Genomic DNA, 27,085 nt, shown 5'->3' with positions numbered 1-27,085 from the left:
AGATCTGACAAAAAGTTGCGTGGGGAAGCTCGCGAGCGCTATTGCTCGTCGGATTATTCGACGGCGCCTTATTTATGCTCGCGTGCTTATATATAGGTGAGTTTCCGTACATATGAAATGATCCTCTCTGTGCGACTTTGGGTTACCTCGAGATCCCGAAGAATGTCGTGTCCTCTTTCTTTTCTGAATCGGTTTGCGAAAAAGAGGAGAGGGACTTCTAGACGACGCGATCTTTTCCCAAGTACCTACGTACTTAGCATTCCAAGTTCGAGAGTGAGTGGGAGGAGGGCCAAGCACCGGATCTCTTGCTCGCAAATAAATGTATAATTCAAATGATGGACCTGCGAGCGGATTAATAATTGAAGGATTTGACAAGCGAGCGTAATAATATATATGCAGCGTAATAACGTATAGTGTCTAATGACGCCGCGAGAGGCCGCGCACCTGGTCGATCTTTCGTTAATCCGATCGATGCTCGCGGAAACGGCCAACGCGGAAAAGGCGGTCTCGTGGCGGTCTCATATCCGCATACTGGAAACCAATAACTTTTGTTTACCTCCGCGAAGTATTACTTTATTACACCTCGGCAGCCCGATTTTACTATCCGCCGCGACTTTTATTGCCGCGGAAGGTCGCGTTCGATTCCGGAGTCAAAGTTATACGTGGGTATCTCGAGAACAAGCAATCGCGGATCGCACAAACTACCTTCGGATCGCGGGGAGAGCGGGGCTCCGCGGTCTCTTAAAAATGCAGATCCCCCCGATCGGGGTTGCAACGGAGGCAGTGCGTCGCGCGCGCAAACGACACACGATTACGCAGCCGCCCGCGTTTTAGGTGTCTCAGCGACGGCGGGCAAGTTTGATTGCCGGCGGCTGCAATTTGCGCGGGACGTCAAGATCGCGAAGACTGCCGTCGCGAGAACGGCTCGATACGGTGCGGGGAACGCGCTCGAGATCCCGAGATGCGTCGCGCGCTCCGCGAAAAACTCGGCGAGAAAAGTTTTTATTTCGGCGGCCGCGAAATCGACTTTCTCCCCGTCGTCGCGTTCTCGCGTCAGCGCCGGCTCGACGACGCCCGTCGTTTTCCATCCCGTCGTAGCCGACGTCGTCTTTACCATCCCGCACGCCGTAAAACAATGTCGACGTACGAATCCGCGAAAGAGGTTTACGAACTTCCGAGCGCTCACGAAAGTACGTTATTCCCGACGAATGGAAACGTGTCAGGCGCCACCACCGCGACGCGTCGCGCAATATTTCGTCGTGTGTAATCGCCCCCTGATTTATAGAACACATCTGTGGGAGATGCGTTTCATAAGCATCCTGATTTACCGGCGATCTGACCTGATTTATCGACTTCCTCTCCGTGTCTCCTCTGGGTGATCTTAAGTTACGTTTGCGCTCGCAAGTGAAACACTCGTATAAGCATCCCCTCTTTGAATGTCGACAACCAAACCGCGGCTCACAGCAATAAATACCCACTTTTTACATGTACGTCTTGTTAAAGCTCGAGGAATATGCTCCTGCAATCGGCTCGATCTATTCTGCCTCTGCCTGATACATCACTAAAGCTTATATGTATAATATAGTCTCCCGTGTGTTATATTATGCATGTTGCTGTGTATATTATACACATCCGCTTGTATCCCTTTTCTTTCGTATGCGTTTAAATATAAAAACATCGGATATTTTTACAAGCGAAATCGTGTTTACATTACGAGTTGCGTCGAATCTCGTGAACGTGGTGAACCGGCTTAATATAATCTGTCCATGTGGGCCCATCGTATCAATTAGCGAGATGCATTAATTATTCATGTGTGTACCCGTGCCGTGCCGGGCCCGTGATCGGGCTTCGGTGGCGAGGAGTTTACAGATGCATATTTTTTAATTCTTCCAAGACTGGTTTAGTGAAAGTAGAGAAAGAAAGAACACGAAAGTCGACGATATATTTACGAGGTGTTCATAATATGTGTCCTGGGTTCCATCTGCAGTGAAAAGAATTAATCTAATTAAACGAATACATTAAACGAATCTGAAGTTTTTATTGCTCGAAATAAGCTGCGCGAGCAGAGCGGTCTCCTGTCGCTAATACTGATATGGCGAAATCTTCTCGAAATTCCGCAGGAAAACGTGCTCGTGCTGCCGGAAGAAAAAGCTTTTCTTGTATCTTCTTGCATCGCATGCCGCTGCATACACTAACTTCTGGGTAGTAACGGTAAATGCAAGAAGGAACTAGTCCGTGGCGAGGGTAACAAGGACCGTATAGCCACAGAATTTTCCATAAAGCTGTCGGCGTGCGTTTCTCTCGTGGTCGCGCTTCCGAAGCTCACGCTCGTAGAGCGGTAGCGAGGTAAAAAAGAAACGAGAGAAACAAAGAGAGAGAGAGAGAGAGAGAGAGAGAGAGAGAGAGAGAAGGGGGAGAGAGGGGAGAGGGAGAAAAGAAAAAAAGGAACAACAAAAATGCAGTATTTATAAAGAATCCTAACGACTCCGTAATTAGTGTAATTACCGCCGGTGCCGTGTCTTGCGCGGTCTTAATGCTCGCGTCACTCGAAATACTCTCCGTAATTCCTTCTAATGTATCTGCCGGCGAAAAAGGGACGGAAGCAGGGAGCCCCTCGGCCCAGCAGTCGCGCGAAGTAAGGAGAGAGGACCTACGGCGCTGCGACATTGCCTGCAGTATCTAGATCGAAGCTGTGCCGGTTGCGAACGAAGTAGGATCCTCCTCAACGATTGCCAGCGAGAACGGATTACCTCTAATCTCTGACATTAGCTCCCGCTCTGCATCGACCGTACTTCGCGAACGTGAGCGCGCGCGCGCGCGCTCTTACGAGAATATGTCTCCATTTACTTTCTGCTCTTTTTCTCGGCAGCTCGCTCGCGAATACCCGAATAAAAAGGATGACGCGGATAAATCTTGACGTTGCTTGCCAGCGGGCTGCCAGTGGAAATCTTTGGGAAACTGCTAATTATGAGAGGGGACTTGGCCAGCGGCTAAATACACACGTCTGGTTAATCGGATGTGACAGCCGTTGGGTCCACGAGGTTAAGGGAAAATACATTCGTCCGTGTTTATTTTCGTTCGAGCACAAATCGATATAAACGTATCGATCGTACGTAGTAGATTTTCAGTATTCGACGACTAGACGTTGCTACGAAATTAGAAATTAAAGAACTCGTCAACGCGTCCTAATTTTCTTATTCATTCGATTTATAAATCAACGAGAGCCGCGCTGAATATTTTAATGATTTCAGCAGAAAGCTGTTCGCACACGGAATTATACGGTTTCTCTCCTCCGGTGACATCTCTATTTTCTACTTCCATAAAAGTGAATTGAGAGCGGCGAACAATACGTCATCGGCTGAGTTAATACCCGCCTGCGCTTTGAACTATGCACGCTCAGCGGGAATATTGGATCCCTCAGTGCGGTAAGTCCAATTAATTCTCAAGTAAGGAAATTAGGACTACGACTGTGAAATGGCGCCCGGTTCTCACAACGCGCTCAACGAGACGTTGCTAATTGTCGCCGTATGGTTACCGATTTATCGCCCCGGACGAACGCGCTGCCGACATCTAAACTGTAAGTAAAAGGGCAATTACCGGTTGACCGCGGCAAATAAAGCAACTAGAAAGGAGTTAAACGCAGGTGGTTGTTATGGTGTTAGGTAACGCGCGTCGCCGCGGATTCAAGTGTGTATCGCCGCACGAGTGTATTGTTGCTTTCCGCCGGAATAATCGCACGGAGATTACGAAGCAATTTCTGAAAGAAAATCTTGCTTTCGTCGTTTTGTACATTTATAAAGAACTTGACGACGGATGTTCTTTGACGGAGTTACATCGCGCGTTCAATGACTCGAAATCAATCAAATGGCTTGAATATAAGATCTTACTTACGAAAGTAAATGCGTTATTACGTACAGAGATATACACGTAATTCGTTAATTTCTAGAACCGTCGCTACAACGAAAAAAGATTCTTCATCGAAGGATCAAAATGATCGTAATTTTGTATCCTTTTATTTCTTTATCGCAAGCGCAGTGTCCGATAAGATTGTACGATCTGAGGCATGTCCGTGAAACAGTCTCGCGCTCTATATGTGCATCGGACCGTTGTATGCTGGACGTTGACAATAATCGTGATACGTGGAAGTGACATTTCCAGATATCCAGTAAAAATATCATTGATGATAACAACGCTACAAGTGCAGTTCAATTAACAGAACTTGCTATCAAGACCGACAATGAAACGCGCTAACAAACGCGCGGACAGGAACGTTATTTTAACTTGAGCTCGCGCCGACGAATATACATTCGTTATAAATCTCATTTTATTTTTACAAGTCCACACGTTCCTGACTTATATCACATACTAGTATGTATAATTGCACGTATAAATCACCGAATTACTTTCGCGCAAGTATTAAGAAATCCGGAGCCGTGTTAATTATACAAATTTTAGACATGATCTGTGTTAAAAAGTGGATGCTATCCGAGTTGCTTATGCATATTCCGCGCAACGGATTCGCCCGGTCAAACTCAACTTTCCAGCGACTTCCAGCGCTGAATGTGGTCAGTTACGTCAGAATTTTGGGAATTTAGAAGGGGATCTGTGTAGTCCAGATCAGAGGGCGTGTTACAGCGACTATCCAGTGAAAGTAGTTTCATGAGTATAAAAACCGTGAAATCGATGACACCGAGCACACTCAGGCTTACATCTTCTCATACTACGTTCGCTATGAAGACGTTTCTAGTGAGTAGTGAAGTTTCTCGACGCGAATCCCCTGATAAACGGCGCAAAGCCACGAGTGCCGTGTGAAATTTGAGCGCGAGATCGTCGCGACGACCGAGTCGCGATACTAGATTGAAAAGCGCAGTTGTGTACAACCGTTCAACTCGGACAGTTGAACTATTCCATTATATCGCATCTGTTCCTTCTTCTCTCTTCATCGGCAGATAAAGCCGATCGTAACGCGCTTGAGCGGTTGCTCCATTTTGACTGCAACACGTACATTTTTATTTAATCTTTCTACCTTGTTTGCACATTGATTTTTTAGTTAATCCTTTAACGGTTTCAAATATTTGCACCAAGTACACATATCGGTGTACACTTGCTCGGGCAAGCGCTTGTTACAGGTCACGGGGCGGCGCGATTGTCCCGGATTAAACTTCAACACAACTGTGCGAAGCGGTCGCGGCTATTTTTGCGACAACACGCGCATTATCCACACACTTTCTTCCTCCGTCGATAAACGACTAACGACGCGTCTGTTCATCTCTAGGTTTTGCTGCTGGCCGTCTCCGTGCTCGCCGGAGATGCACCAGCAACGGAGAAGAAACACGCTAAACGCGGCCTCCTGCACGGCGCGGGATCGATATACGCGGGTGGATACGCGTCGGGCATCATCGGCCATGGATACGGATACGGTCACGGGATCGGCCACGGGATCGGAGGCGGCGGACTCTTACACCATGGTGGTATCGGCGACATCCATCTGGGCTACGGACACGGTTACGGCCACGGGTACGGCCACGGGTACGGCCACGGGTACGGCCACGGGTACGGCCATAACTACGGCCACGGCTACGGCCACGGCTACGGCCACGGCTACGGCCACGGCTACGGCCACGGCTACGGCCACGACTACGGCCATGGCTATTACCACCACCCGCATACGCACGTGGTGAATCGCGTGGTGCCGGTGCCGGTGCCGGTGCCCCATCCCGTCCCGGTAACGCGCAAGGTGCCCGTGCCAGTGCCGCATCCAGTGCCCGTGGAGGTAAAACGCCCCGTGCCCGTTCCGGTGCCTCATCCGGTGCCGGTGATCGTCACCAAGGCTATACCCGTGAGTGTGCCGCGTCCGGTCCCGGTGCCGGTACCCCACCCTGTCCACGTGCCCCATCCAGTCCCGCAACCGATTCCGGTCCCGCAACCAATTCCGGTGCCAATCCACGCGCACGCGCCCATCCACGTGCCGGCCCCCTTGCCTCTGCATCTGCCGCCGGTAGCTGGTCACGGACTATCGATCCACGACTCGTACCCCGGTCCGTTGGGTCATGAAGCCATCGCACCGATCGATGCCGGCATCCACGGCGGCCACGAGATCGGCGCTATCGCGCACGGCGAGCATGCCCACGCTTTCGCCGGTTCAGACATCCACCTGAACGCTCACGCCGAGTCTGAGGGATACTCGTATCCAGTACCAGCGAAGAAATTCCTTTAAGTCGCGTCGAGAGATTTGCCGTTTTGCGAGCGACGTCTTGATTCGCACGCCGACGCGATACATCTGCCGTTTTCGAATTTTCCCGGATATAACGCGGCTGGCTCATAGCCGCTCATGCCGCATATATTTGTCCCGCGTTTCACTTGATATTTATATGGATTCTCGCACGCAGCGGCGCGGGCGACGGCGACGACTGCTGCTGCTGTTGCAACGGCAGCGGAATGTCCGCGAGGTCTCGAGGCCTCGATTAAAATTCCACCTAAAACCGCAACGAAACGAAAGGGATAATGCGCGCGCGCGCGCGCATACACACATCTACACGCATACACACGAACACACGAACACACACACACACACACACACACACATGCGCGCGCGCATATATATATGTATATGTTTACTTTCGCGCGCTCAACGGTGACGAAGGAAAGAAAGAGTGATGCGTTTCGAGGGCGTGAAAGTAACGCGATACGAAGTCCAGGGAGATGAATAATCTCTTGCGGGACGTGTGATGCGGGGGGGAGATGCGAAATACGAGAATCTATTGAATACTTCCTGTTATGGTAATACAGCGTATAAGCGGGAGAGAACCGCTAACAATTTTCTCAAGATGTATCGCTTGCACGTTTACAGCTGAATTGCGTTCCCGGCGCGGCGGAATGATACGATCATACGCGCGAAATTGTTTGTAACTGTATTTATTCGTCTATTGAGGCGCGTAAAGATGTACAAAAGAGAGAGCCTATTCGCACCGCTCATTAGAGAAATTCTACAATTCGTGAAAGTGAAAATAAAGCCCGGATTTTGTCCGATTTTGTTAATTTAAGATTGCCCATTGATTTAATCGACCCACACTCGTGCCTCCGACACAATATATCCCTTTCGAGTCGAATCTTCTCATAAAGAGGTAATAAAGAGGTTCACGCGATGCGAACCTGCGAGTTCGAGATACGCGAGTAGATTTACCCCGATTCGAAAGTGATTAAAGTTGCTGCCTCCTTACCCGCATCGCATCCCAAATTGCCGAAACTTTGACCTTGTGCTTTAGCACACAACCACATAACCGTTTCGCACCGCCCTCGGCTGTGATCTCGGCTCTACGCTGGGCTGGGATGCCCGATTCTGCCCGATGCCGTCCCTAACTCGCATTACGCACTCAGACGAGTCGTACGGAAAAAAGGGGGATGAAAAAATCGCGAAGCAATTGAATAACCGAGGAACGAAGAAGTAAGCGCGAAATGCAATACAGCATGGGAAAGAAATTATTTCAAACTGGATATATATATATATCGTTTACTATTTGTGCAAAGTACAGAATATGCTTGCGTTTCGTACTTTCATCGTTTGGAATAAACGCACCCATTTCTGTTTTCCGCTAAAATTGTTTCAACTCCAACTTCACTCATATAATCCCCTATCATATCGCTTGTTTTACTTTCCCCTTTTATCGAGCCACGCCACGCCACGCCACGCGAGTCGAAATTAATTCAGATTACCTCGATTCAACCGCACGCACGCGGCGCTTGCGGACGCTAGCGTTCTATCGACAGTGTCTTCATGTTTAGCAAACCTCTCCTGCGTCTCGCATAGAAAAACCTGGCAGGTTGTATACTTTTTCAGTTGCCTACCGTCATCTTCGTAATGGTATCTCTCTAGTCGTAGAAGACGTACGTGCCTCGCTCACGGCGCAGAATCCTACCCTCCGAATCCGAGGTAAGCTATTAGACCGGCCTGACGTATATAGGGTCTCTCAAAATCACTGTATCTTAATAACAAAGTGTAAACAGCTGTTCCAGATACGTGCCAATAATTTTGCTTTCCGAGGCCGAGACAACATAGGTCAGTCTGTGATCATCGAAGATCTTTTCACAGAGCAAGATTGCGCGAGACGTGGCGCGTCATCAAGAAATGAAAAATAACTTAAATTAAAGGAAAATTGTCGAGATACCTGACAATGGAATTAGATACAGTTGAGAGATTAATTATAATTCATGGTGAAATTTCTAGGAGAACAGTCCCCTCGCAAGCGTGAGAGCTCAACAAGGATAATGTAATTGAAACACGCAATTTTGATACATCCTGTACACTTGGCTACGTACAAGCACGCCGCACGTGTGCACGCAGGTTTCCCTAGAAAGCTCCACATGCTCTGCAAACACACCCGCATGTACTTATGTACGTATGTATGCGCTTTCCTCTTCCCTTCCTAGCGGAAAACCGGCAGTCACGCACTATTTTACGACTTTCGTCGGGCCTCTGAATTAACCCGAGCTTTTCCGGGTACAAGGACGGTCCTTTATGCATCCCGTCCAGAAATGAAGTGCATCCCTCCTACCTACAGCCAGGGTTACGGTGTCGTTAAACCCCCGTTCCTGATATCACCTCGAAGTCCGTTTCTTACGATTTCCAGTAAAGTAGCTCAGTTACGGAAATATGAAGATACCGCGAACTCACCACACGGAGCTGCATCGACGAAGTTAACCAACGCGACGTCCCAATTAAGTCTTTCCCATCTTTAAGTAATTTCAAAACAAACCCCACGTAGTTTTATGTCGAATAATGAATAACGCGGCAACCGCTTTCCGTCGGTTTTGTAATTATTGCAGAAGTCCGCCATCTCATTCTCTTCCCTCCAGCTGGTAGACGTTCCGTTGCACGATAGTACACGAGAAATTTATACACGAAACCGCTTGAATATTGAGCGACCTACTTCGCGATGGAACTTGTTGAACACTACACACAGATTTATAATTAACGCCCGTATACGTATGCTCATTTAAGTAATAATTAATAGAAGCAAAAGTAAAACGCGCTAACAATAAAAGAATATCATCCTCGCGTGCAACTGTAACGACTGCAACATTATTTAATTACCGGAGCGACAGCCTCGGTGAATCCAAAACGCGTGGAGCGCAGCGGGAATGGAAGCTAATTGTGAGCATTTATCTAATGTGAAGGATTTACCGACGATGTAAATTTATTCGCGAGACCCTCGCTTAATTACGCAGATTCCAAGGCATCGCTCGCCAGCGCCCTTTGCTGCGTAAGGCGCAGCCGGGAAAAACAGAAATTAGTCTCGTGTTACGAACTGTCGGGATATTCGCAGCAAGTAACGTTTTCATAGAACGGGCCTCTCGCTATCATTATCATTTATTGCTCGCTCTTTACGATCCGTTATTAAACGTATCCTAGAGCGCGGAATTCTTTTCATGGGCCACGCTTTATAGTACGCTCTTAGATACATGCCGAATAGGGCCACCGTACTTGCTGTTTACGCAAGTTTACGAGCGCCTTGAACGATAAATGTCACGAAATTATTCGAGAGTGGGCGAAGGAAAAACGCGCTAGCGCTTTCCTCTCTCTCTCTCTCTCTCTCTCTCTCTCTCTCTCTCTCTCTCTCTCTCTCTCTTCTTTTCTTTTGGGATGAAATATTGGGGCGGAGCGATAAATCGCGCATTCGCATTCGCGGAGCGCGAGTCGCGTAATGTAGCAGAACGGAGCCGAAAAATTGTCGTCGCGACAATACCGCGCCGTTGCAATCTGGACCCGGCAAGTCGCGGCACCGTAAAGCGTTAATGACACGAGATGGGAACGACTCGTCTAGCGACGGTGAATCACCGTGAAATACGGCGAGCGTCGTCTATTTAATTACAATATCGTAACCTACCTACCTATCCACCTACCAACCCAACGTCCACCTGGCAGCGCGAACGAGCGAACACGAGATCGGACTGCGACACGAAGCGAAGCGCGTGTCAGAATCTTTTCCCTTGGATTTTATATCGGCAGTTAACGCGGCTGATATATGCGCATAACGCTTATAAAGCTATGCGCACTGCTGTTTTTTTTTCGAAACGGCTGTCCGCCTTAAGCTCGACCGGCTCGTTCGGGTTTTATGTTTGGGGCGCGAACCCGCTATTTACGATGGCTATTTCGCAGCATCAGGTCGCGGCGTTTTCTTCCTCGGTTGCAGTCAAACGAATCGGCAGTTAACGTCGATATTTTTGAGCACTTTGGCTACTCGACCTCGGCTAGCGGAAATTTACTCTCTCTCTCTCTCTCTCTCTCTCTCCCCCCCCTCTCTCTCTCTCTCTCTCTTCTCCTCTCTCTCCCTCTTTGTCTCTCTCTCTCTCTCTCTCTCTCTCTTTTTTTCCTCCTTTTTTTTTATACCGCGACGTCGACCTCTCAGAAGCGGCGGATCACCGCTACTCGCAGCAACAACGACAGCGCGAAGCCGCAGTTCTGGTTGCAGCATCGCAGGCTGTGTTCGGCCGTCGATACGGCTCGCCGCGAACAGGAAGCGCTGTTTTATTGGTTGTTTTGAAACGGTAAAACACGCCGTAAACACGCCGTCACTGTACTCGTAAACAATGAAACGGCGTCCGTATGAAAGTTACAGGATTAAATGCCAGACGGAGTATCGATTAGAATTTATATCGTTATACCGGTACGGAATATTGTGCCGGCGACGTGAAGATGATATATCGTCCTCCGTCCTCTCTGCAAAAACAATGAAGCGGAGGACGAATGGCAAGGGCGTTTCGCGAGTTATTTTCTATCCAATTTTGGAGCTACGCTAAAAAATCGTATATACGTCGCGACTTGTGCCGGAGGACGATGACATATAATAATGTTCCAAGTTGTTTCGGTATTCATCCTCCTTTCTTGCCTCCTTCTCTCAGTTAATAACGGCAATAATGTCGCAACTTATGGTAAATGATACCAACTATTATAATTTTGCAAACACGGATGTATAATACTAAAGTACCTCAGTATCTATTAGTTACTTCGCTACATTCAAGTCGAAAAGTTTCGCAAAGATTCACAAGCGTCTTGCATAATAAATGATTCGACATACCTAAGAATCACGTATGCGCTGCTGACCGTGTCCTCTGCTGCATCTTCTGTCCCGATGAGGGTTAAGTTAGGTTAGGTTAGGTCCTGCTCCCGCGACTTCTCCGAATATTCCACCGCGATACTGACACTGACACTGACGCTAAACCTCACACTCGCGTAGATACGACGATTCGATAAAAAGATGCAAATGCTAATTAGCGCGATATCAACGAGAGTTTGATTAGATATAATGAGTCTATGGGAGTGATATCTAACCGCACCGCATACTTGTGTTACGCGTCGCGATATGTGTCTGATTCATCGGTTCAATATGTAATAAGGTATTCGGTACTCATTCGGGAACATAACTCGTATACGCGCGACGTTAGAGAATACCAGATCAATCGACAAAACGAGCCAAGTCTTAGATTAATCGGTAACATCGTTACTTACTACCCTGAGTGGCCGCCAAACCAAAACTACGAACACTTTTGAAAATATTCGGTTCTGACCATCAGGGCCGTTACACATGTGGTACTTATCAGGGGCGTAACACGCGTGGTGCTTAAAAAAGTGCCCGAGTGAAAATTTAAAATCTATCACTCTTGTCCTCTACAAGACTCCTTCCTCTTTATTCCCTCCAAATTGTCACAAGTCCTATTCAGAGATTTTCTACACCACTAAAAAGTAAAAAAAAAATTATGGAAAAAGAAGTAATGTTATATCGTATTATTTATCTACATTAATTTTTTTAATATCGGCTTATAGTATACATAATCTCTTCGTATTTAAATAAGCTACATAAATAATAAATTGCGGTTAAGAAATTGAGAATAAAGATCAAACGTGGATGAAATATTGTGATATTAAACAATTTCAAAACAGGTCTTTTTTACACTCCTCCCCTCTCAACATGGAGAAAACAATGTGATTTGTGATATCAAAGAACAACAGTTTACATACAATATTATATCTCGAAATTCTTCACTCAGATATGGTAGAAATTGCAATGTTAATGCAAAACCAAATTTTCGTATACTTTCTCTCATTTGAGGATTCGTGTCGTATTTAACGCAAGATCCTTTACCGATATATAGGTGCAAATTACAAATTCATGGTGGCGTCATGTCTTGTCAACGCACCGATTATAGATAAGGCAAGTACCTAACCAGCGTCCGACAAGACCCTACGTTTATCCTACTCTGTATGCGGTAACCGTTCTCGCTCGGAGGTCATGCTTTATCATACTCAGCGGACAGTCGTCGGAATGCTAATCTTCCATACCCTTATTCATAGAATTAATGACTCGTTAATGACTAATGTTGCAATTTGATTTATGCTATTATTCGCGCCGGCGCGGACGCGGGCGCGGGCGCGGGGGTAAATTCTTTCATAAATAACGGAAACGACATTTACAGCCGCGGAACGAACGTAAAATATTATTGCAACGCGACATATAACAACTCCAATCTCTTTTTTGTCCCGACAACACTCTCTCACATGTGCTGATTACATTCGACAACCGTTATTAAAATATTTGTGGGTCATGATAATGCATCTGACTGCATGTCCGGCGGCTACGCGAAATTTTCGTTGTGCGAGTAAAATATTTTAATAGGATCCATCATTTGTGCCAATTGACATTAACAACGAATTGAAAGAGACTGTTAAAATTCGCCATAATTTTCTTCGGCCGTTATAATCAGGAATATCCGAATATATCTCTGAGAATTTTATTATACGGTTATAAATATTTCGGTCGCGTAAAAGAGCTGACGAATGATGAAAATATCTCGCGGCTCCATAATAATTCGCGGAGTATCGCGGAAACGAGTTAATATATTGACAGGTGACTCGTCTTCCGATCTCATCCCTCTGCTTCGAAAGCAAATTACTCGACCAAAGCGAGGAAATAGCGAGGGTTGCATTGAAAGGGTCCTTCCTGTCCACGACACGCGATGTCATATCACGTTATTGAGAGCTACTTGTCACTCCCTGCTTTGCCGTCACGGCAGGACGGGTACGTCCATGCCGATCATTCAATTAATTCGGACCTCACGCACATATCGGTGATCATATCGTTCGTAAGCTTCTAGCGCGACTAGCATTGTCATTTAACGGAGATTTTACGAAATAGTGCTCGCCATCGGTTTTCCTGTGTTCATGCCGTTTTAAAAACCGCATCGCAATATATATTTTATGCAAATCGTTGGAAACTTAACGCAATATATATTTGTTAATTCCTTATTCATTTCTATAATTGGTATTTACGGGAGGTATCATATATACGTATTACGTTACTAGTACGACAGCGTGAGAGACTAAAAGTTTCACCGGACGAAATCTTTATAAGCGTGATGATTTGATGTAACATAATACAATAATATTATAACATAATATAAAAGAGCGTCGCGCAAAAATATCTCAACGAAACGTTTCCATTTTTCTCACCACTAGGCACCGTCACTCGAAAAACGCGCTCTACCGCGCACTGTTGATTTCTAAGTCTCTTTTGTTCTGGAGAATCATGCGACCGGCCCTTTGATCATGAATGAACAATTATCTTAGATAGTGCTCCGGCCTTTTATGTTATTCAATATGCGAGTGTGTTCCCATCGTCGCCTTACATATCGATGCTTTCAAGGGAAGCTGCCCTCCGAGGATACTCGACGACTGCCTAGAAAAGGGGAAGAAGTGACCATCCACATGTGGGTCCTCGAACTATCGTCGCTTCTATCGCATTGCACAGTCCGACGCGGTCCAATTTTGTTCGAGCGTAATATAATAGCACGGAGCTAACGTGCCGGCCATTTGAGTGGCAGCGTGTTGCAGATTATTGGCCTCGTGGGTCACGGGCTTCACGCCATTGCCGTTAGGTGTTCATTTATAAATGCCACAATCTCTGACAAAGGCACTGATTACGATCCTCACGGGTAGTCATCGAATACTGACTCTTCTTCAACAACCGTAGTGCTTTCCTAGTGCGATCACGAGAGTGTTCGCAGTGACAGAGAGTCAACGCGAGTTCTCCTGCGAGTTCTTCTTTTCGCGCGCTGTTATAACAAAAATTAACGCCGTGTTAAATAGTGTTACGAGCATTCGTCAAACTCTGCAGCCGGACAATGTTATTCTCTCTGTTTTGGTTTAAATTGCGCACCGTCCCTAACGGTTGTTTACCAATGTACACATGTTCACGCTCGCGGTCTTCCTTCGAATTAATTATTCTTAATTAATTAATCTGGGTCTAAACGTCGAGCAATTTATTTGAACGACTCGTTTACATTCTGTGTGTTACTTTCATTGTATCATATCGCAAAGAGATAGTAATCCATGAGACATATATTAATTTCGTGATGACGCGCATTGAAAGTACAAACGCGCACGCGTGAAGATACGCGGTATAATTATTTTCGAAGTTAAATGGACAAGAGTTATCGCAAAATTAAGCAACTCCCTCGTCGCTGTTCGTTATCGCTTATTCTATTAATCACGCGCGAAGGTTTATTGCTCTCTGTGAATCCTCGTATCTATTCTCTCGCGAGTTTGATCTATTCCCGAGTCTTTTCTCTCATTTTCACGTATTATCATTCATAAATTACATTGGCAAACATTTTTATACTTTTATCGCCCAGATGCGCTCATCGCTTGCTCTACTTTACACAGCGTACTGACTTATTCATTTTTTCATTCTCGGCTGCTCATTCCGAGGAATTATTATCTCCACACATCACATTGTGAAAGTTTATATATTATAATTGTGTATAATTCCCCGAATGTTATTACACTCGTTTTATGCATTTTCATTATGCTTATGCGCGTGATGCAAATATTATTACACGAGTTATTTAAGCTGCATTTTTGTGTAGTATTTATGTACGTATTACGATATAATTAAATATACTAAAGATTAATTATCCTTATCGCGCGTCTTATTATTCTGAATATACACATATGTATATATATATATATATATATATATATATATACAATAACAATGAACAAAAATACATACGAGATATATCTAATATGCTAATTTCATTCTGTTAAATTGCCATCAACTTAGTCTCAAACGTTCCTCGGTCGTCATTCGCGATCCTACAGAGTTAGGAGAAATTTGCATCAGAAGGACGACATTAAAACGCTTCTCTCCGTTAAAACATCTCTTCCGAACGTCAACAAGAGCCCGGGGGCGCCCGGCATTGTTATCTGAACGTAAAAGTATATCAGACGAGGGAAATAGAATCTCCAGGATGAGACAAGCGCTGACGCGAGTCTTCCCATTCGGAATTGAGATAAAGTGCCCTCTGTGAGTTCCACCATCTCAAATTTCGCGGAGAAAGATCCGACGTAACGGGTGCAGGTCAGGTTTTCCGAGTCCCGATATGCGCCGCATCGCTCCATCCGAGAGACCGGTCCATCCTAACGACTGTTGCATTCTGATGCAGCGGCGCGTCGTCCGCCGCCGGTACTGTCGCCCGCTAGCCGACGACATCGCACGTTGCGCGAGTAGTGGGTGATCTCGGGAATGTGGCGATGGTGGGGGAAAGACTAGACTAGCTGCGGCGCGGCGGCGGTGGCGGCGCGGCGGTGGCAGCGGCAGCGGCGGTGGGGGAAGCTCGTGAAAAGCAGACGAGTGGGGTTCCCTCTGGTGAGTGTCTCGTGTCAGTTGAGCCGTGTGCCGCGTCGTGGTAGGTCGTGTGGTAGTGTTGCGTCTCGCGTTGTCTCGCCGTATACATCGACGATGACGTCTTCCTTGTGACTATGAGCGATTCGCGCTCCTGACGAGGACCATCGGGCACGTCGTACACCCGTCGTCGCCATCGTCGTGTCGTCGGCGTCGTCGGCGCCGTTTTTCCCTCGACCGGGGGGAACGCCGGTCGCGTTGTACGTGTGCCGCGGTGGTGCGTGTACGACGGTGCGTGGACTTTACTCGCTCGTCATCAGCCTTTTCTTCACTCGGACGCACACCGGCCGGTCGTGGTGCGCCGGTGAATCGTGTGAGACGCAAACTTCCGCGACGCTCGCCGTCGCTGTTGTCTCGATCGAACGCGAACGGAGACCGGTGCAAGTCGAGACGTGCAAGTCGGAGCAAGTTTTCGTATACGACGTGAACTTTGCCGATTGTCGTGTCACTGTCTCGATAAGAAGCGCGTGCGCGCGCGCGCGCGCGCGCGTGTGTGTGTGTGTGTGTGATTGGTTAGAGAGACGCGCACCGTTGGTACGTGTTTACGACGTGACTCGTTGTTCTGTGTGAAAACTGATTATCAGCAATTCGAAAGTGATCGCAAAGCGAAGCGTCTTCCTGTTGCGGAACCGCCGTATTTTTCGACCAGTGTTCCGATCGATTTGTACATCTCGGGCGTCCTTGCGCAAGGGGAAACTTCAACGCGTGGAATAGCCGGTGGTGTGGCGTCGCGCGAGTGACTGTACAAGATTCTGCGTGCAGTAGGTCAGGCTGCGTTTCTCGGAATCGGACGCCATTTCCGAGAAGTCGGCCGAGTTACGTTCCTGGAATCGGCTCGCCGTGCTGCGTTTCGGGAGCGAATAGTCGCGCTTCAGCCGGTGAGTTACACTTCACCTAATCGTCGCGACCTGTTCTCGGTGCAATATTTGTCAGAGACGAGAATAACTAAAATCGCGCTCTCGTCAATCCGTCGTCATGGATATCAAGTTGATGTGATAGTGAACACGAACACGTCGTCGCGAGTTTCAAGGTCCCCCCCGAAGGTGACGATCGGTCGTGGGATCGCGCTCGCCGCCCGACTACATAACCGAGTTTTGTGCTGCCCGACGACGCTGCTCGAGGTACACCCTCGCGGAGATTTCGGTGTCGATTTCGATCTGGCGTTAACCTTGCCACAACCGTCTTCCATCTGACGCGCTCTACAGCCGCTGAAGAAAAAAGCCCGTCGTTCGCGAAGTCGAGCGCGCGCGCGCATCATTCTTAAACCTGCAACGTGGACCGCCACGAGATCTGCCCTCCGCCGGATCTCTCGAGTTTCTCGAAACGGACAAGACTGGCAGGTCATCTCCGTAGCTCGTCGTCACCGCGTAGTGCGCGCAACGACACGTCTTGCGGAAATTGCGCCCCGTTTTCTCATCGATCATCGATCTCTCGCGACCCTGTCGCCGTCGACGACGACGACGCCGACGACGACGACGCCGACGACGCCGACATTGCTCGCAACGACTGACGATCTCTCGCGAACGTGCGGTAAAACGAGGTCGTTCTGTCCTTTTCTCTCCTTCAAGTACATTTCGTCAAGATCGTCGCCAGTTCGCGTGTCAATCTCGGAGCTTCATTTCTCTTCGCGTAAATAGACACTGTAAAGCCGGAATAAGTGATGCAGATCTGAGTGGCAGCGTGCCGGATTCGGTCCTACGAGGTACATCCGAAGGGTGCAGCGCACAAAGGACCCGGAGCGCGTCCGGATTTATCGAGATACGCTCGAGGCGGCTGCTGTCGTGTGGCGCGTTTGCTGGGAAGAGCCGAGTGGTCGTTCTAAATTTTTCCCCCAGATCTTCCGTCGCATATCCGTATTTCTTTCTCTCTCTCTTTCTCTCTCTCTCTCTCTCTCTCTCTCGCGCTCTCGCTCTCTCTCTCTCTCTCTCTCGCTCTCTCTCTCTCTCTCTCTCTCTCTCTCTCTCTCTTTCTCTCTCTCTCTGTGTCTCTCTCTTTCTTCCTCCCGCTCTCGCACCGCGTGAAATAGAACAAGATTCGACCGGTCGTTTGCCCTGCAGCTCGTCACGGCTGCTGCTCCGCCTTCGCATTTACCCGAGGATCTGTACGCTCGGAAACGGACGAGAGAGAAGCGCTATAAAAACTGAGACATCGACCGGACGATCGTATCAGCGGCGACAAGCGTCGGTTCTCCGACTCGAATCGTCCCCTCCCGTACTCGTACATCTCGTAATGAGCCGAAGAGCGGTACATGTCAAACGGCGAACGTGACCGCCGCAAATCGCCGCTCTCGCCGCGCCGCCGCCGCGTGTCCCAGGGTCGTCGGTCCCGAGGCGACGCTCGTTAAAGACCGCAGTCGATTGTGCGCGCCAAGAGCCGAGAATGTCGCGCTAAAGAAGCATAGGTCCGATTTATTCGAAACGGCGAAACGCTCCAGCCTGGATCGGACTTTGGACGATTCGCGCGCGCGCGCGCGCGCCTCGATGGATGTTGTTACGTCGTGTGGAAGGTGGCCTCGCGGGATGGTAGGTGGAAGGTAGCTGCCAGGAACGGCGGATAAAGGAACGCACGCGGAATCGTCGAACGCGAGGAGCTGTGGGGAGAGAGAGAGAGAGAGAGAGAGAGAGAGAGAGAGAGAGGGAGAGAGAGAGGGAGAGAGAGAGAGAGCGAGAGAGAAACGAGAGGTGAAAAAAGGCAGCGCAGAATAACGAGGTGGGAGAAGGGAAGGAAGGACGGGCGCGTGTGTGCGAGCGAAGAAAAGAAAGAGTCGAAGAAGCGCGGGCGGGGGCGTAGCCGGGCCTACGCGAGCGCAACGAGATAGAAGAAGAAAGAAAGAGAGAGAGAGAGCGAGCCGAGATGACCATGGCGAGCAACATCGTGGTCGAGTGGCTGCGGTCGCTCCCCCTCGGCCAGTACTCGGAGTCATTCATCGACAACGGCTACGACGACCTTGAGATCTGCAAACAGATCGGCGATCCGGATCTCGACGCGATCGGCGTCTTCAATCAGACGCACCGCGCCCGCTTATTGCAATCGGTAAAGACCCTGCGCGAAGAGGGTGCCGCGAGTGTATATTTCACGCTGGAGGAGACGACCGACTGCATCAATTGCGACAATGTCAGCTCCAAGTCGTCGAGAACGTCGTCCGAGAGACCACCCAGCGATAAGGAAGTGCAACGCGCGTCGCCCACGGCCAGCTCTTCCAGCGGCGGTCAGGAACTGACGAAGTTCGCGGACGAGTACGAGGAGGGCAAGGCCGAGCTGGTGAGAATTCCCAGGATGCAGCTGAGGATGTTGCTGCAAGAGAAGCTACGACACGACGGCATCAGGCTGGCCTGTCAGCCGTACACCACATCGGTGAGTCGATTTACTTTAGTGAGAAATTCCGTTGTGACGTTGTGGAATATCTCGAAGATAGGAGATCTCTAGCCACTGCTGAATATTGTGTAGCACAATTCAACCGCGAACTGCGATTCGAATTTTAGTTTCGCGTTAACTAAGGGAAAATTGATTCAGTAGAGAATAATTACGATTGCAATGGGAGAAAAAAAATATTACAATTTCAAACACGAGAATTTAAAGCAGCAATCCAATTCGTGGAAAATTATTAATTTAATTTCATGATTCAGAAATTTATAGTTCGCGTAATGAAAACACAATACGAAATTGCTGCCAGAGTTTGGAAATGTATATTGATAAAGCATGAAGTATTTATTAATAAATTGAAAAGTCTTTATTAATAAATTTAATAATAAATTATATAATAAATAATAAATATAATCAATTCGTCATCACTAGTATTTTATCGAAAGCATTTTCAAAAATACTTTATTGACAGTTTATAGCGTTAACTAGATATTATTTAATTGAACCTATTCTAATTTTCATAAATTATTTTAATTATGAGCAAAACATAGTACGTCCCCTTCCCCCGAGAGCCCCTTTAAGAGTTAACATATTTAAATGTATTAAACATGCGTGCACATTAAGTTTATAATATGATCTAAAGCAAACAATATAAATTATATAAATTAAATTACATATATTACGCCACGTTAATAACGAGAATAATATGCAAGTTTTATCGCGAACATGTCAAAATTAATATCGTACAAACGATACGTTTTCTCGTATAAAATGTACTTTTTGCGGTGCTCAAGCGCTGATTATACATCTTTTTCTATTGTTATCTCCCTTTTTTCAAACGATAAGATTACGCACTGCGTAATCACATACCAAGTTTTCGACCGGATAACATTGTCCGCTCTTACCTGACACCGACGTCGGTGATATGTTGTCAACATTATACGCTCCCATTTTCCTCACGTCATTCCCGTCGGCATGCACGCATCACCTTTAATACATTACGATACGTGACGCGATTAGCCACGACAATACTACTCGAATTATCGGGCCATCGAGCAGGCACTCAGGTGTGCCAGCCGCGCGAGGGGGGTACCTGAGACGGAGATAATGCTGAAAACTCACAGCCCTCACGTGGCACACGCCCTACGAGCGTAGATAATCCCCTGATTCATTATTTCGTTGCATTAGCCACCAGCTCGAGATAAGAACAAGCGCGCGGTGTTTTACCATACACGTTCTTATCCTCTTTGGTCTCACCGGTAACGCTACCGGTCATACGTTATGTCTTCACTTTTCCTACGCGCTTGAAATAATTTTCTTGAGAATCTTAACACCCCCCCCCCCCTCCCGCCGTACGGTGTTCTGATTTACGTAAGAAAAGAATTTAGCCGGCATCGCCTTGTAAATATATACGTGAAATTATGAATATCGGCGCACATTTTACGCCATTTATATCATCTCACTTATTACTGCACGCGCGAGAACAGGTATTGTTTGCCGTGACTAAATTTACTTGTGGCTGGTATCCGCAACACTGGTGCCGACACTGTTTTTCCGCTCATTGGCCGTTATATCCACAACGTGTTTATACACATGCATTTCGGTCGATGGGTGAATTCGGTTATCGTTGATTTATTTGCGTAGTGTGCAGCAATAAGCACGCGGCGATATTCCTTATTCAAAGTACAAGCGAGTTTTCTTGACTTGTTCTTGAGTTGTCGAAATGCGAAATAACTTTTAAACTAAGAAACTGCTGAAGAAAGATGCAGCATTTTGATTTGAGACGTGATTTTAATTAATATAAAAGATGCTTTGTGCTGCAATCTTGCAACTTCGCGAAAACATGACATTACTAATTTTACTTTTGACGGGAGAAATATTGGTTTAGAAAGTTTTCATCATTACTACAACTTGTCATTTCAACAGGCTTTTTTAAGGTTCTTTAAGTTACGCCGGGATGCAATTAACTTTATAACTGAAAATTACAACTGATTGCAAGAGGAGGTGTTTTTTAGGAAATCGCACTTTGAAGATGTGAAATATCTTGTCTCGAGGCGTAATTTAATTACTATGAAATATGCTACATGTATAATATCGCGGTCTTGAAACAGCATGATTTACTCACGGACGGAGGAAAATCCAGTTTGAAAAATTCTTTTCCCTTCACCGTTATCACAACTTGTTGTTTCTTTTCAACTTACGCTTAGCTACGACGTCTCGTTTTCGCTTCGTTCCTTACTTACGTGTCAGCGATATAGCGTAAATTTACACAAACGCGCCTTTGCTTTTTTGATCTCCGACCCGGTTAGATCTGCGGTCTCAAAAGGGAAATTTCCGCGAAAGTCGGCCTAATTGAGATACGCGAATGCCTAAGATTGAGTTCCCTATGAGACGTTTCGCAGGTTGGAAGACGTTTTCTCCGGGAAACTTTCGCGTACGTTGTCGCGAGCGAGAGAGGTAAGGTCCGGGATAAGTACCGCACGGAGGAAAGTACTCGACTCGCGGCGCGCTTAACAAGTACGTACGTTCTTAACACGACTCAGTCGTCCGACGGAGTTTTCGATTTCCCGGCAACTTCGTCGACGGAGTTTAATATATCCGCAAGTAGAATGCCGAGTTCTGTGTGCCGAGTGTGTGCGTGTTCGTTCGTTCGTTCGTTCGTTCGTTCGTTCGTTCGTTCGTTCGTTCGTTCGTTCGTTCGTTCGTTCGTTCGTTCGTAAGCAAGCAAGCGTGTGCTTTTAAAACGCGCGACGACTTGCGAGCGAACCGGATCGCGACCGGATCGATCCGTCGATCGCTGAATCGACGAGAGAGATGCGTCGAAAGGAATATTCCTGTTGAAGCCGAAGTCTGATACACACGCAGAATTAGTGGTGGGTTTAGTCAGGACTGAGTGTGACGTTGAGTTCGGAATAGACTCCTTGAATTTATCGCAAAAGAAAGAGAGAAAGTAAGAGAGAGGGAGAGAGAGAGAGAGAGAGAGAGAGAGAGAGAGAGAGCCAGCTGCACACACGTTGGAGCATCTTGCCTTCGTTGTATTTTCGTTTACGATGCAAGAACCAGATCGAGATGGAGAATTTAACGATTCGCGGGCATACAGCTCTTTCTCTCGCGCAAGCTCACCTGCCTCAAAGTTATTTCATTTTTTATGTCCCCCCCTCCCCTCCGTCTTTTCACGGCAGGGAGAGAGCGATGTACGCGTCGAAGCGGTGCGTATGAAAGCTTCGTTTAATGCCTATAACTTTTGGAACGCGTTTTCGTACATAAAGAATAATATGAGACGCGTGTCGGCTGGAACTTACATAAATTGAGGATTTTTAGTGCGAAATTTTGCGTCGTTATATATCCTGGCGGGGTGTGTATATGCACACACATGTGTGTTTCTCCTTACACTGGGGATTAAAATTTCAATAAATTTTTCCGTACAAATTCGCGAATACGACATGAATCATTCATGTTTGCTGCAGCATAGGACATGCATACTTCGCATTTTTGCCGCTAAACTTGGTTCGATCCGCGTGGAATCCTTTATCCGCAACGTACTTCGTTATTCGACGCGCAGCGAGTCGCGTCCGTGTGCGATTAATTGGACATTGGGAATGAAACAAGCCGAGTGACAAGTTCGAGAATGATTAGTCATCCGCTCGTTATCAGAGTTATAAAGCCGCCACGCTTAATCGTTCTGGAAACAAGTTTCAAGCTCCGCTTTATCGATGATAAGTCGAGGTACACGTTCGTAGCGGTTCTCTCTCTCTCTCTCTCTCTTCCCCTCTTCCTGTGCATTTCGTTAATTAACCGCACAACGACGCGAATGCAGACGAAAAGATAAATAATCGGTGTTCGGATGTGTAGATTGTTTTTATCGCATAGATAAGTTTGACGTTTCTTACACTCGAGCCGCAATGTTATAAAACGACGTTTATCGACAACGTTCATCATCGTCCTCGCTAAGACTAATTCTTATTTCTCGTGCTTGTTTTTTCTACGATTCAGTATCAGGCATGTCGCTAAAGAGACGATCGATTTTTCGCGACGATGAAATGCTTTGTAATGAAAATACCAAGAGAATAACGTAGAAGCAGATTGAACGTATTCACTAAGCGGGACATCCGTCATTTTATGTGAAAAAACCATGCAAATAAAAGACAACGATGCTGCAAATGAAAATCGAGCCATTTGCCATTGGTCGCGTATCCGAAGAATACGAGCGGGAACTATTCAGGAATGAACACAACGATTTATCGTAGCTGACCAATGCAAATTGTCGTGGCACAGCCGAGAAAACGATAACAGAATTCGCAAAGTCATCTCGTTTAGTGATGCGGTATTAACGTGCTCGGAAGTTTCATCTTTGCGTGCACTTATTGCGAACGCGTCGCTCTTACGCGAAACTTGGCTGTGAGAAAAATGCAGACACATATCGTAATCGCGCAAAAGGCATATGTATGCGCCGCGTATATCTCTACAACATTCGGAACTATTAACCTCCTTAATATCAACGATGTTTCCCGCGCGAATCGTTTCGGCAAACAACATAGTATGGGACTAACAAGTGTTCCGTTAAAACAATTCTACAAAATAATTTTGTTTACAAAAGTTTCTCATACTGACTGCAAATTGACGCGTAACCGGAGCCGGCCATTTGGAATGCATCGTTCGAATTCGCGGGCACACGTCGTGGTTTTTATTTTCACGTATCGTCGATGTCCATTCAAATTAGTTGGCGAACTTTAATTTATTCCCCACGCGGTGGAACGAACGGAACGGCATGATCTCGCAGAAATACCGACTGTAAACGGTAAACGATCTATCAACATTTGACGACGAAAGTTGTATCGCAGAACAGACATCCTCGTTTGACGACTTTGCGCAAAGTTGTTACAGCCTTGTTGTAGATTATGAAAAAATTACGCATACATCTAAATCGCTCGATTTTTACTTGCTTACGTTTATAGCGAAATTGTTGCACTTTCCCCGACACGTATCAGTAATTGAATTAAAAATTGTTAAAAGTTGTACCTCAAGAATCGGATTTTACGAATTTTACTTGGCGTTATAATTGAGTTGTAAAAAGCTCTACGGTGCATTGAATGTTCATACGTACGCTAGCAGATAATTTTGGATTTTTCTGAGTAAATACCGAGCGAGAAGTTGCCAAAATTAATTCACTCAAAACAACTGACAACTCAATTACTACGGGTTTCCGTTAGCTGTTACACGCGGGAAACGATTGTCGCGACATTTTTAGTTCCACGCCTCGTAAATAGGAGAAAACGCTTGTACATGTACATATTATAGAAAATTTGTCCATTCCAAGCTGGTCTTTGACGGCTTAATAGAAATTTAATATTGAGGCTTAATTGTGTGAGGATATTGAATGTTATGTGCTTTTTATCGGGAAGAGATTATAATGAGTGTTGAGAACTAGATAAAATTTTAGCCAAGAATAAAATTCATTTCGCACTTGTCGTATAATATGTAGCGAGAAAATGTGATAATACACTGTTATATTTTTGTAACTTTAAACGATTTATCAGACAGTTCCAATGCAATTTATATCAATACAAATTTTCCTCTTCCCACGAATGCACGAATCGCGTTCTCGTGGACGTAAAAAAAAAAAAAGAACGGTACATGCGTTATTACTCTGAAACACAGGTTGTAGTATGTATTTTGCTTGATATCGCGGCTGATCGATCGAGCAACTACACGAAAACTGCAAATTGAGGTGGAGAGAAGTTTCCACGAGTTACAAGGAGGGTCACATCGGGCACACGATTATTCATGCGTACCGATTCATTTATGAACTTTCGGGTGGACCCGAAATGATGCTCGCTTTCATTTACGGTCCCGTGTACCAATAAGCGCGAGTGCACTTTCCATCCTGTTTGTGAAATTTTAATGCGGTTGATTCAGCGGTACAGGTCAAACGTCGAAATTTCCCGTCCCCCAACTTCACTCCCCGGGATACAACTCGCACCTGATGCGATTCCGCCGGAAAGCCATGTTGAAGAAAGTAAGAGGAAAAATAATACGTAATTGTCAACTCTTAATAAGCATTCCTTTCCGAGAGGAATGTTGATGTCTATTAATTCAAAGGAGATATTGAAAACAGATTTTACAATCCATGCGGTATGTTTAATGGAAAGATAACACGCGCGGAAAGATAACGCGAGCGAGTGTGAGGGAGAGAAAGAGAGAAAGGGGAGGGGAAGAGAAAAGCACAGATTCTAAAATTTTTCGATTTGAAATTTTAAATATTCTCAACATAAAAATTCTGAATTACATTATGCAAACTTATCTTGTAATCGTAACTCTGCTCGTCAGAGATCAGCAGCGGCAGCTGGACCGAGTCGCAGCGCGAACAGGGTTTTTTACAATTTTCCATCTCGCGTTTCGTAAATTCCCCTAGTTTTCGACCGCGTACGGCTTGCAAACGCCCAAAGGCGATTTATTTTATAACCAGCGGTGAATATAAATTTCAGAAAGCCCCGCGAATAATCGCTGCAAACCAAAACCGCGCGCTCGTGTTTTCGACGAGACGACCGTACGGACCGGCGGACGCGATTCGTCCTGTCCGGATCCGAAACTATCGTGCGTCGTCGCTCTATCGTCTCTCTCTCTCTCTCTCTCTCTCTCTCTCTCTCTCTCTCTCTCTCTCTCTCGCCTCTGGCACGATCAACATATATGAATAACACGATTACACAACTGACGACCGTCTCCGCGGTCGGGCACATTGCGAACTTTATGCGCCCATATGTTACCCTCTTTTCTCGCAGAGAGCACGTACGCATGCCAGCAAATGACCGAAAAATAAAAAAATAATCTCCTGATTCTCTCAGAGCACGGTGGTCCGGTCGTCACCTGCGCCTTTCAGCCCCTCGGCCTCGACAGCGAGAGCTCATTCGCTCTGTCTCTCTCTCTCTCTCTCCCTCTCTCTCTCCCCCTCTCTCCCTCTCTCTCTCTCTCCCTCTCTCTCTCTCTCTCTCTCTCTCTCTCTCTCTCTCTCTCTCTCTCTCTCTCTCTCTCTCTCTCACTCTCTTTCTCTCACTTTCATTCTCACTCTCTCCCTCTCTCTCTCTCTCTCTCTCTCGCCCGGATACTCTTTCTCGCGGACACACACGTGTGCACGCGAGATTCGCGCGTTCGAGTATGTCGACCGTTGTCGAAAATGATATTTCCTATCACGGGACTGGACGTGCACTTTTGTATTTATTGACACAATACCGATTCGCGGTCACGCATTCGCTCGTTCGCTCGCGCGCACACGCGGAAGGTCCGATTTGTTCGGCGCCTCGGCCGGTACGTATCTCGCCAATCAACATTCCAAGCATAGAGACTACGTAGCCAATTACGGTACCCGCGATACAATCGCCGCTACTATGCGCGCCTATTTATCCGTATGGCCCGTTGGAACGCGGCCCGCGACAGTGCAAGCAACACCTCGCGAAAATTGCACGCGCGCTGCATCACGCGTGCTACGCCCGTTTGTCGAGTTCCATGAAAAACGCATCGTTCTCTCTCTCTCTCTCTCTCTCTCTCTCTCTCTCTCTCTGTCTCTCTCTGTCTGTCTGTCTGTCTGTCTGTTTCTTTCTTTCGCGCACGATCGGCGTTTCATCCTGCAACTTTTCGTTCTTTTTTCCCTTTCGTCCCTCCCCTTTACTGCTGTCTTTTTAAGCCTACCGCTCATTACTCGCCGAACTTTCACGTAATCGTTCGCGGAACAGCTGACTACTACTGGCGATAGCTCTCAATTTGAAAGATATAATCTACATTAAACAAACTCTTATGGAAAACACGAGCCTGTTTTGCGATTTTATTAGGCTAATTGGGTAAAGCGGCTAAGAGAGGAACTCTTTGACGTGTGGAGCTTGTATGCAATATTCTCTCGTATATTAAATCACGCGTTTCTCTCGGCAATGTATTTCGCAACTAAATAAATTAGTAGCAAAATACGCTGTTATATTTTAAAGTTCTCTTTGCGG

General features: G+C 46.7%; 2 protein-coding genes across 6 annotated transcripts in view; both read left to right on the top strand.

The window, feature by feature from the left end:
* Nucleotides 1-4,655: 4,655 nt before the first annotated feature.
* LOC105181712 (uncharacterized) lies at nt 4,656-7,482 on the top strand. The gene is made up of 2 exons (XM_011138671.3): nt 4,656-4,746; nt 5,276-7,482. The coding sequence occupies exons 1-2, from the start codon at nt 4,660-4,662 to the stop codon at nt 6,215-6,217; spliced, it is 1,029 nt and encodes a 342-aa protein (XP_011136973.3). The 5' UTR covers nt 4,656-4,659; the 3' UTR covers nt 6,218-7,482.
* An 8,227-nt stretch (nt 7,483-15,709) lies between these two features.
* Nucleotides 15,710-27,085, top strand: part of LOC105181690 (SAM and SH3 domain-containing protein 1) — a 388,936-nt gene continuing 377,560 nt past the window's right edge. For 3 of the 5 annotated variants that reach the window (XM_011138643.2, XM_025306537.1, XM_011138641.2), the window contains exon 1: nt 17,693-19,091. In XM_011138643.2, coding sequence (XP_011136945.2) covers nt 18,591-19,091 — 501 coding nt within the window. In that variant the 5' untranslated portion in view covers nt 17,693-18,590. Of the gene's footprint in view, nt 17,550-17,692; nt 19,092-27,085 lie in introns of those variants that run through there. The other 2 variants (XM_025306536.1, XM_025306535.1) reach the window with 2 other exon arrangements.

This window comes from Harpegnathos saltator, unplaced genomic scaffold (genome assembly GCF_003227715.2).
Source record: "Harpegnathos saltator strain DR-91 unplaced genomic scaffold, Hsal_v8.6 scaffold789, whole genome shotgun sequence".
Lineage (NCBI taxonomy): Eukaryota > Metazoa > Arthropoda > Insecta > Hymenoptera > Formicidae > Harpegnathos > Harpegnathos saltator.
The sequence above is the reverse complement of the archived record's forward strand: the minus strand, read 5'-3'. Positions and strand labels throughout refer to the sequence as shown.

Coding starts and splice junctions, on each gene's coding strand:
- LOC105181712 (XM_011138671.3), top strand. CDS start 4,660: ATGAGTATAAAAACCGTGAAATCGATGACACCGAGCACACTCAGGCTT. Junction 4,747..5,275: donor TCGCTATGAAGACGTTTCTA/GTGAGTAGTGAA, acceptor GTTCATCTCTAG/GTTTTGCTGCTGGCCGTCTC.